Genomic DNA, 12,299 nt, shown 5'->3' on the forward strand with positions numbered 1-12,299 from the left:
TAATGTACTAATATAATAATGATGTATTATAAATGATAAATATTATATTATAATATTAAATTATAAATATTATACAATTATACAATTATATATATATATATATATATATATATATATATATATATACAATTATACAATTATATATATATATATATATATATATATATATATATATCATTTATATTTATTCATTTATTTTATTTAATATGTAAAGTTCACTTAATTTTACATAAAAATATTTTTTAATACAGTAGAAAAGTTTCTTGATGTAAAAAAAAAAAAATTAATTGTTCACAGGCTTTTTTTGGTTTGAAAATGTTAGCATATATATATATATATAAATAAAATATAAATAAAAAATAAATACATTTCATAAGTAAATATATATACTTTTAATTTTTATTATTTACAATGTAAATTTCACTTAAATTTTATATAAAATTAGTTTTAATAGTGCAGAAAAGTTTTTTAAATAAGAAAATCCAATGTTCCTTGAATACAAATAGAAGAGCCAGGGCTGTGTTTCCCAAAATCATCGTAAGCCTAAATAGTTCATAGAACCATTGCCACCAATAGTCTCCACGATCAACTTAGCTCACAATGCTTTTCAGAATCACAGCCCAGAATTTCAAGGTTTTGTTTCTGAAACATACCTGTTCCCACAATATTTGGCAGAGTCAGACTGAGAAGTAGCTGTTGCAAGACTGACCTAAAAGAAAGAAACAAACAGAAAACATCCACCTCAACACTGCAATCCTTCATCTGTCTGTCAATTTCTCAATAAGTGGTGTCTATTTCTTCTTACCAGACCGCAGTGGAGGCCCACCAGCCTACAGTCAGCATATCTGCTATCGTTGGCTGTCAAAAACAAACATATAAACATAGATTCCTCAATACAGACACACAATCAAAAATTTGGAGTTTGTTTCATCATTTCAGAAGATGTTGATAGGTTTCTGAAGAAGTTTTAGTAGCACCCATTCGCCCTTACCACATATACAGAGCGGGGTCCAGCAGCAGCTTTAGTTTCTCTCTCCGGATCGCAGACGGATTGGTAGTCGTAGGTTTTATTAAAGGAGAAGAGTGAGGTGTTGACCAGAGTGATCATCAAAACAGGATCCACTTCACCAAAGAACTGACCTATCTGAAAATCAGAGCAAATGCATGAAAACAAGTCTAAATATGAAGCACACAGTATTGCTGGGCCTTGTCAATATACACTACCTGTGTGATATATTCATCCTGATTGGACATGAGGAGAAATCCACCATCGTCCAGAATCACACAGTCCACTTGCTGAGAAGAAAAACCAGCCATTCATCAGAAACGGAGAGTGAAAGCAGCTTTAGATAAGTGGCTACAGAGGTCAGAACAGCATGAAGCAGTCAGCGCCCTACCTTATCATTTCTGAGGCACCCGCAGATCTCATCCTTGCACTGCGGAGAGGAAATTACGTGAGGAGAGAACTGAGAAATCATGAAACAAGCCTTTTACAGCGTTTATTAGAGAGAGTCAATTCATCTCCGCTTTCAATCTAGAAAGGCCGCGTTTGCGACTAAACAGCTTCCACATGTGCCGATAAGGAAATGGGGGTCATTTCTGCTTACATTTTTCTTGGTGGTAGCATTTATGAAGCTGTTCATCCAGGCAGACACGTTGAGTTTGACTCCCACCACTGTGTGGTAACATAAAACACACACTGTCATCGGTGTTGAAATCTTACTCATGCAAGGACAAAAATACGATAAAATATTTTATTCAGATGATGAGAGAAGGTAATGTCAGGGTCAGACCCCGATGAGCACAAAGCTCTGAGATGAATTAATGTACAGAATGAGCAAATGATTAGTCATAACCTTTGCTTAGTCATCAGTGATGAATCATTAACACAAACTAAATTATTTTCACAAGAACTGACCAATTTAGTTAAAACCAAATACTAGTGACATTACTGGGTTGTTTCATTTTTGCTTAACCACAGAGAAATGACTTTACTACTGGTTGGAAATTCTTGATAATTCACTACAAACATGTTTATAAATAACACTGACTATGTATTTAATAGAAAACAAGTTCAATACTATTCAAAAGCTCAAGGGGCTTGGATTTTTTAATGTTCACAAAAGCTGCATTTATTTGGTCAAAATCACAGTAAAAAGACTAATATTATATTATATGTATTTTATATTTGAATTAGTATTATAAACTTTAATTTATTCCAGTGATTTTCAGCAGCCATTACACCAGTCTTGAAACTGATACTTTTTTTATTAAAATTAAATTTATTTGATGAATAGAAGATTCAAAAGTACAACATTTATTTGAAATAGAAAAAATGATAAAATGTCTTTATTGTCACGTTTGAGTTAAGTATTAATAATACCGCATATAAAATAATTAATATTACTGTAACATAAAATTAAATAAAATAAAATACTGCATATCAACAAATTAATTTTACTGGAAAGAAATATTGATCAAATAAAATAAAAATAAAAATAAAAAAAATAAATAAAACAGAAAATACAAAAATAAATAAATTAATTAAAATACTGCATATCAAAGAATTCATTTTACTGGAAAGAAATATTGATCAAATAAAATACAAAAATAAATAAATTAATTAAAATACTATGTATTTAATAGAAAACAAGTTCAATACTATTCAAAAGCTCAAGGGGCTTGGATTTGTTAATGTTCACAAAAGCTGGAAGGAAATATTGAATAAAATGAAATAAAATACCGCATATCGAAGAATTAATTTCACTGGAAAGAAATATTGATAAAAAATAAAATTAGAATAAAATAAAATTTAATTAATTAATTAAAATACAGCATATCAAAGAATTAATTTTACTGAAAAGAAATATTGAATAAAATACAATAAATACAATAAAATAAAATACTGCATATCAAAGAATTCATTTTAACTGGAAAGAAATATTGATAAAATAAAATCACATCCTATAAAATCAATCAGACTCCATTTATGGATCTAGGGATCTCTATGTTATTTCATTATTATTATTATTATTATTGTTATTATTATTATTATTATTATTATTATTATTTCATTTTATTAATTAAAGGAAAAAGAAATAGCTGGGTAATAAACCGTTTTTTTTTTTTTTTTGATTATTTGATGACCAGAAACGTACAACATTTTTTGAAATAGAAATATTCTGTAACATTATAAAATGGTTTTATAAAATGGTTTTGCATATCAATTAATTAATATTAATTTTACTGGAAAGAAATATATACTAAAAAAAAAAAAAAAAAAAATAAAATAAAATTAATACTGCATATCAAGGAATTTATTTTACTAAAAATAAATATTGAAAAAATTAAATGTTAAACTTTTGAGTGAAGTATTAATAATAGAGCATATCAAGGATATGAATTTATGGATCTAAGGTTTAAGCAGCTATATGTTACTGGTTATTTCGTTTTAATACTTAAAGAAAAGAAATAGCTAAATCATAAGAAATACCAAATTTTTTTTTTTATTATTTGCTGAATAGAAGATTCAAAGGTACAACATTTATTTGAAACAGAAATATTTTGTAACATTATAAAATGTCTTTACTCTCACATTTGACCATTTCAATGCATCCTTGGTGAATACATGTATTGCTAAAAAAAAATATGATCCCAAACTTTTGAACGGTAATGTAGCTGAACTTTTTAAGAGCTCACCGGCAGGTTTGAGTTTTGCTCCATTAATGTCCAAGTCCACTGCTTTACTGACAAGGATCCCGGCCTCATAACCAGACTCTCTGCTCTCTGTTTCAAGGGAAAAGACGACACAAATGCAAAACAATAAAATGCATTTAAGGTCAGTCTGGCCCTCTTCGCTCTATTTCATTTAACTAATCCAAACAGCCATGGGTTTTAGTATCCAAATTCTGTTAATGCAATTCTTCTGGTAACACCTGCCAAGGTAGACACGTTACATCTGATATCGAAATGTTTGAAGGGTTTCAGTCTGCTTTCACCATTAACTTAAATGGTAAAACCTCCAATAAACACAAGGACCAGGCGTTCCCCGGGGGCTGCGTTTTGGCACATGGGTGCTTCTCGACCCTGTGTGTATTAGTCCTGCAGACCACACGTGCGTGAATGTGAGGTAGTCTCGTTGAATGGTAATCCCCCAGTAATATAAGCTTACTCGACCTTGGCGAGAGATCTGTAGGTGCGCATTTCAAGTAGATCAACAGCTGTCTTAGTAAAGCAGTGTGCCAAAGAGAGCACACGTCGATCCAAATGTTATAGAGGGGATGTGTATTGCAAGAGTGAGAGTGTATTTCTTACTGTTGAGGTATGGGGCGGTGAAGATGTATATGTCGTTGTCCAGACTCCTTTTGTAAAAACTTGAGTCATAGGTCTCTGAGTTTTCACCCCATTCTTCCCCAGCACTGAGACAGAGAGAGAAAATAAAGGCATTTCAAACAACTAGGAACAATAACAATATAAGTAATGCATAAGAACGCCCCAAAACCCAGAAATCCTACACGAATACATAGAGAGAATCAAACGCCTCATATTGGATTGTGGTTTTCATTAAGAAAAGGCACCCTGTTTTTTATCTTTATTAACAGTGTAATTAAATCATTTATGAATAAATACACAAACATTAAAACTTAAACTTTACTTAAATGTTTGCTCACTTTTTATGTACATATACTATAAAAAGAAAGAAATTAAATGTAATTATAACTGTGTAAATCAAATTGCTGAGGCTCACTCATAAGATCTATAAAAAAGTTAAAAAATAATAAAAATAAATATAATATAATTTTTTTTTTTTTTTTTTTTTTTATTGCCAACAAATATACTATTTACAGGTGATACATCAAAGGCCAACAAAACATACATGACTGTAAACATGATTTTTGTGTGCATGTGAGTGTGCGTGTAAGTGGTAATTATAACTGTGTCGAGGTTGGAACACAAGGGAACATGTAGATAAGTACCACAGACATAATAATAATAAAAAAATAATAAAAATGATGATAGTAGTATTAACAAAAATTGGAGGATGGAGGGTGTGAATATAATATAATATAAAGGAAATAATAAATTAATTAATAAAATAAAATAAAAATTAATTCATTAATAATAGAGCATATCAAGGCATTAATTACACTGGAAAGAAATATTGAAAAATCAAATAATAATAATAATAACAATAATAATAATAATACAGCATAACAAGTAATTCATTTTACTGGAAAAACGAAAACATTAATAATAAAACAAATTTAACAAAATTAATAATAAAACAAATTTATTAATTTACATTAATAATAAAACAAAGTGTGGAAATAAATGTCCAAGATAAGTATTAGTAATACAGCATATCAAGGAAGTAATTTTACTGGTAATAAATATTGAAATAAATAAATTAAATAAAATCAATGAATTAATAATATAGCATATCAAGGAATTAATTTTATTGGAAATAAGTATTGAATTAAATGACAAAATAAAATAAAATCAATGAATCAATAATAGAGCATATCAAGGAATACTGGAAAGAAATATTAAAAATTACAATAAAGTCAAATAATAATACAGCATAATAATATTAAAACATATCAAATAATTAATTTTACTGGGAATAAAATAAAATAAAATATCAAGGAAATAAATACAGTACAGACCAAAAGTTTGGACACACCTTCTCATTCAAATGAATGAGAAGGTGTGTTCAAACTTTTGCTCTGTACTGTATATTTTTCTGTTTAATAAAGTTTTTTCTCTACATTTGTGCAGTTTTCAGTGGGTTAGTGATATTTTTTTAAACATATATAAATTAATAAATAAATATTTTTTAAATGGGTTTTTATACAAAAACTGCTTTTTATGTAAAATTCACTTTATAAAAGACCCACATTTCTAACTTTAATTCATGGGGATAACATGGATAATTTCACATGGTTTAGTGTAAGATTTTTGCCCATCTTTTGGAAAATCCAGTTTTAAAAGTAAAAAAAAAAAACTTTTACCAGTAGGTGGCTGCAGAGCTCCATTATTTGCTATTTGCTATTTGACCACCTGAAAGATATTTTTTCACAAGTTTTTTCAGTTGAATTCATATCTACAGTACAGACCAAAAGTTTGGACACACCTGAATGAGAAGGTGTGTCCAAACTTTTGGTCTGTACTGTACATTAAATTAAAATCAAGGAAAAAACTCATTAATTTGAAGTGTGGACATAAATCTCCAAGATAAGTATTAATAATACAGCATATGAAAAAAAAAAACATTTTACTAGAACGAAAAATAAAATAAAATAAAAATCAATGAATTAATAATATAGCATATCAAGGAATTAATTTTACTGGAAATAAGTATTGAATAAAATAATAAAATAAAATACAAATAAAAATCAATGAATCAATAATACAGCATATCAAGGAATACTGGAAAGAAATATTAAAAATGAAAAGAAAGTAAAATAATAATAATACAGCAGAATAATATTACAACATATCAAAGTATTAATTTTACTGGGAATAAAATAAAATAAAATTACAATGAAATAAATAAATTAAAATCAGGGAATTAAAAGAAAAAGCAAAAAAAAATAATAATAAACAGTTTTGTGACATCTAAGAAAAAGCAAAATACATAATTGTGTGTGTGTGTGTGTGTGTGTGTGTGTGTGTGTGTGTGTGTGTGTGTGTGTGTCTGGGGGGGGGGGGGATCTCAAGCCATCTCAACCAAACCTTATTTCCCCCCATTAAAACACAAAAGATGATGATTAGCTGTGTGAACATGTGGATAGTAGTTTGTAATTCAGTGAAGCTCCAAAAAAAGACAAAGAAAACTGATATTTTGTTTATGTAAGCAAGGTGAGTAAATATGAACTGTGAATAAGTGCACCACTGTAGCTTCTTAAACCCCATCCTGCTGTTTTACACCACCAGACTAAGTTTATGAACTCAAGCACTCACTGTTATAGATTTAAGCTAATAAAGACAGGAGAAAGAAAGTGAGAGCTGCACATGGCTCCCATAAGAAATCTCCAAAGAGTCACTCTGTACCAGAAACATCCTCTGAAACATCCTTTCTTTCGGTCTCGACCGCAGACCCCTGCGGGGCTTGCCGACAGAGGAAAGATCGTAAAGAATTTAGCATCTCTCACACACGTGCACACATGGGGATGGAGAAGCGCACATATTTCACACAACTGTGAATGGAACTTACCTTTTAGGATATACACGTGTAATCCCTCCATCTGTAGCCACAAACCGGGCCAAAACTCCATCTCTAATGAAATACGAAAAGACGTCAGTATGTTTAGCATCTAGTTACAAACAGAAACCAAGCAACTTTGACTTGCTTTACACCTGTGAGTGTTTTGTTTAGGTATTCTAGCCTTCAAGAACATTCAGAGTAACTACTAACACATTCAGCCTCCTACTTACAAAATAACACATAATGGAATATTTGGGTCATTCCTCAATGTACACATTTAATTGAAACACCATTTGTTTAATTGAAAACACAATGTGTTATATGCATTGTGTATTGTTAAGTACTTTGTTTTTGGACTCCCACATTGTCGGGTTGTTTAATCCTGGTTATAATTGCTAGACTCTCGAGTTTGCTTTTGTCAATAAGACAGCCGTCTTATTCATGTCAGGACTTTAAATAGAGCTTTGTGTTCAGCAGTTATACGAGGGCGTCTCTCTGGCCTGCAGAGATCTTTGTACTCAAAAACTCAAGACATTTCACACAGACACAGGCTAGATGAGTGTTTTATGTTGTTCCATGTGTGTGTTTTGCTTTAGACTTACACACTCTGCTCCTTCCAGACTTTGATGAGGTCTGCCGTGAGACCGGCGTCCAGCAGCAACCGGTTTACAAGAGTGACATTACCTGAACAATACAGACAGAGAGAAAGGAAAGTCTTTATAGTCGATGGTTTTGGATTATGTCATGGAAAACAGGATTTTCCCGTGCTCAAACTCCACTCCCTGTCAACTCAGAATGTGGAAACTAACTGCAAAACTTCCCTGGTTGTGACATTTCTTTACAAAAAACTGTTCAAATGAAACAAATATTTACTGTACACAATGTTAATTAAAAATTCACTAGAAAAATTGTATTTGCTAATCATATGTAAAATAAATCAGCTGTAAAATTGCATTTTTTCTTAACTTTTGGCAGGCTAATGAAATATAAGATGCAAAATGAAACAAGTATTTGTTTTGTTGCAGCATTATGTTAAACTGCTTTAAATAGCTTTTTTTCCCACATCAATCTACATCTCATACACCATAATGACAAAGCACAAAACAGGTTTGTAACAACTTTGCAAATTTATTAGAAATAAAAAAACTGAAAAGATCCAGTTGCATAAGTATTCATACCCTTTTCTGGGACACTCGAAATTTAGCTCAGGAGCATTCATTTTGCTTCTAGATGTTACTACACATTTAGTGGAGTTAAACTGTGGCAAATTCATTTGAATGAGTATGATTTAGAAAGGCACACACCTCTCAGAAAAGGTTTAACAGTTGAAAATACATATTAGAGAAAAAAACAAGTCCTGAGGTCAAGATAACTGCCTGTAGAGCTCAGTGACAGACTTGCATTAAGGCAATGATCTAGGGAAGAGTTCAGAAAAAAAATCTGCTGCATTGAAGGTTCACAGAAGCATGTAGCCTCCATTATCCATAATGGAAGACGATTGGAACAACTAGGACTCTAGAAAATGTCTGCCAGCCCCCGTCCAAGCTGACAGAGCTTGACAGGTGAAAAGGTGAGGCAAAGAATGGCAGGTAATTGCCAAATGCAGATGTGCAAAGCTTGTCACATCATACCCAAAAAGACTTGAGGCTGTAAAGGTGCTTCAACTATGTACTGAGTTAAGGGTATGAATACTTATGCAATGTACTTATTTCAGTGTTTTATTTTGAATAAATTAGTAAAATTTGCAAATCTGGTTTTTGCTTTGTCATTATTATGGTGTATGGAGTGTAAATTGATGTGGGGAAAAACTAATTTAAAGCAGTTTAACATAATGCTGCAACAAAACAAAATGTGAAAAAAGATGATATATATATATATAGGTATAGCCGAACATAACCAGTCATATCCAATCATGTTGTGATGAAGGCATTGCCTCCTCTCATTTGACTTCCACCCATTCATTCTCAATGACACCCCCCCCCCCCCATCAAACTCACCACATACTTTAGAGGATCTGTTAAAACTCAATGGGCTCAGGGGAGGCGAGAGGGATGCGGACTCCTGCTGTAACTTTACCTGTTGGTGTCACTGTAGGACAATGTTTCTTTACAGAAACAAGTGACTTATACACTTTTAATGTTATATTTTGTAATACTGTTACAAAATACAAATTCGTAATAAAATCTCTCATCCAATTTTTTGAGGAGACACTACCTCCCTTGCTTTCCCATTCTTTGGGTGTGTTCATGTGTGAGTGCTGTAGCGATAGCATCTTTTACAGAAAACAGTGAGTCATGATGGGTCAGAACATTAAGATGATAGCGCTGGAGTCATTACAGAGCAGACTAATCAATTACAGTCTGATTAAACAGAGAGCTGGCAGGGGTCACCTTCAGAAACAGAAAGGGCCGCCACACACGCTGACATCATTTGAGCGGGAATCAACCTGACTCAGCCACTAAAAGAGTAATCGGAGTCCTCCCAGCTCTGATACCACTACATCATGTTTTCAAAAATAACCACAGTGGTTTGTGTTTACAAAAGATAGAGTTATACAGGGGCTGAAAAAGTGTTTGAAACTTTGATGTCTTTGCATTAGATAACATGTCTAGTTGGTCTGATTACAGCTGGTTTAATATCATTGCAATTTTATACTCACACATGGGATCATTCGGTGTTTTCCTGTTAATGTACTCATTGAAGTCTAGCAGGAACTGGGTGTTGTTGGTTAAGACTTTGAGGTCCTTGCAGTATTCCCTGAAACAAAGTTACTAGTATTTAATCACAGAAAAACAGACAATCAGTTTGATGACCACAGTGAGGCCTGTGTAATCAAGTACTGTGACGTTTTCACCAAACATTTTTGCTGCTGCTGTGTCTGTGGGATCCATTGTTAAGGGGAGTGAAGTGTGGGTATGAAGGTGTGAATTTATAGGCCTTCAAAGACCAATGGAGTCTAGATACAGTCCATATAAACCTGTCACGACTAAACCCTGTGGGAGGTCTGCCGTTTCTGCTGTGTGTGTGTGTGTGTGTGTGTGTGTGTGTGTGTGTGTGTGTGTGTGTGTGTGTGTGTGTGTGTGTGTGTGTGTGTACCTGGTATTTATCACGTTGTGGGGACCAAATGTCCCCACAAGGATAGGAATACCAGTAGATTTTGACCTTGTGGGGACATTTCTCAGGTCCCCATGAGGAAACAGGCTTATAAATAATGCACAGTGAGTTTTTTTGAGGAAGTAAAGGTGTGCACAATCTCCTGTGAGGGCTAGGTTTAGGGCGATAGAAAGTACGGTTTGTACAGTATGAAAACCATTACACCTATGGAATGTCCCCATAAAACATGTAAACCCAACATGTGTGTGTGTGTGTGTGTGTGTGTGTGTGTGTGTGTGTATGTATATGTATGTATATGTATGTGTGTGTGTTACCTAGGTGCAATAAAGGTGTACCCATATTCCTCAAATTTCTCCTGCTCCATGGTTTCAAAGGCTACAGAGAGAGAGAGAGAGATTTAAAATATGTTTAGACGCCATATTGAAAACATTTAATAGCCTATGTTTTCTGAGATTAGACTGGTAAATGTGATTGGTAAAAGTGACATTTGGGTAAATATGGCAAAACCTGATGTTCATTTCATTTCATTGTATATGTAAATCTCAACTGTTTTAATTAAATTGTTTTAGTCTTTCACTGGTTTAAGATGGTCTTGCTGTATATATATATATTTGGGGGTTTTTTTTCAATAGGGATCACACCACCACAATCTTTATTTGACTATCAGTATTGGCCATTGAAAAAAAAAAAAGGTCAATTTGACCAAACATATTTTAGAGAAGAAACTGGCATGTTAAATTAATTGTACTAGTCTTTTACCACTGTAAAACATGGATAAAATCATCCTAAACTGGTTTAAAATGGTTCTGACAGACCAGCATGGGAGACCATCAAACCATTTTAGGCTGGTTTAAGGTGATACACAGATATATATCAGCATTGTCAATCTCATGTTTAGATAGGATATTACAAATATTTAATACTATATACATTGATATTAAGCAATTCTGAGATTAGACTAGTAACTGTAACACATTTAAAGAAGAAACTGGCATGGTAAATAAATGACTAGTCTTTCCCTGTTGTAAAAACATGCATAAAACCAGCCTAAAGTGGTTTAAAATGGTTTTGAAACTTCCCCAACTGGTCAAGCTGGCACTGACAGCTTAAAAAAAAACACCAGAAACCTTCCAAAACCAGTCAAAAGACCAGCATGGGAGACCAACAAACTTTTTTAGGCTGGTTTAAGGTGATTTTTTTTCAAGAGAGATACATATCAGCATTGTACCCACTCATGATTAGACGGCATACTGAAAATATTTAGTACTAGGGCTGTGCAATATGGACAAAATAATCATATTGCGATTTTTTGAACAAATATTGCGATTTTATTTGCGATTTTTTTTTTTTTTTTTTTTGCTTTTTCAAACAAGCTACATACATACTAAATGTATTCAGTGCACAAGAAGTGCATAACAAAACATTTCACCATGAAATAACAGTATTAAGTTTAATAAAAAAAAAAAACTGTAGTAAAATTGTCTTTAAAACAGACAACATAAAATAAATAAGCCATTTTACTTTTTTCCCCCGGTACTTTGTGCAATAACGAATACATTCATTTCAGTGGAAAAATAAGTCCAAAACTCTCTATTTTAACATTTTGAGGGTTCTAAAAAATGAAATTCTTATGTGTTTTAATTTTTCTGATAATGAAAAAGCATAAACATTTATTTTTAATCAAATGAAAAATAAACCCTTTTCATTTTTGTCAAACAAACAGAAATTTACTGTTAAAATCAATGCGTGGAACAAAAATTATATTCAGTTTAAAACGTTTAAATAATAGTTAAGTGGTTAATCGTGTTGTAATATTTTTTTTTATCATATATATTGTTTTATGTAAATTATTTAAATAGGAATATATAAACACCTACATTATACTGTACAATAGTAATACAGGACTAATATTGATCTGTTACATGTTAAACCGTACTTTTATTTTGACAGGTTGCAGTGAAGTTTCTGTGTGTATGGC

At 31.9% G+C, this 12,299-nt stretch overlaps 1 protein-coding gene across 1 annotated transcript in view; it reads right to left on the bottom strand.

The window, feature by feature from the left end:
* LOC141345347 (voltage-dependent calcium channel subunit alpha-2/delta-1) overlaps nt 1-12,299 on the bottom strand; it is a 221,944-nt gene that overhangs the window by 83,835 nt on the left and 125,810 nt on the right. The window contains exons 24-35 of the mRNA XM_073850208.1: nt 10,636-10,696; nt 9,867-9,964; nt 7,810-7,891; nt 7,217-7,279; nt 4,315-4,418; nt 3,700-3,786; nt 1,608-1,675; nt 1,398-1,436; nt 1,225-1,296; nt 992-1,144; nt 806-858; nt 654-709 (exon numbers count right to left, since the gene is read on the bottom strand). Of these exons, the coding sequence (XP_073706309.1) occupies nt 654-709; nt 806-858; nt 992-1,144; nt 1,225-1,296; nt 1,398-1,436; nt 1,608-1,675; nt 3,700-3,786; nt 4,315-4,418; nt 7,217-7,279; nt 7,810-7,891; nt 9,867-9,964; nt 10,636-10,696 (936 nt within the window). The remainder of the gene's footprint in view (nt 1-653; nt 710-805; nt 859-991; nt 1,145-1,224; nt 1,297-1,397; nt 1,437-1,607; nt 1,676-3,699; nt 3,787-4,314; nt 4,419-7,216; nt 7,280-7,809; nt 7,892-9,866; nt 9,965-10,635; nt 10,697-12,299) is intronic.

This window comes from Garra rufa, chromosome 11, assembly GCF_049309525.1.
Source record: "Garra rufa chromosome 11, GarRuf1.0, whole genome shotgun sequence".
Taxonomy (NCBI): Eukaryota; Metazoa; Chordata; class Actinopteri; order Cypriniformes; family Cyprinidae; genus Garra; species Garra rufa.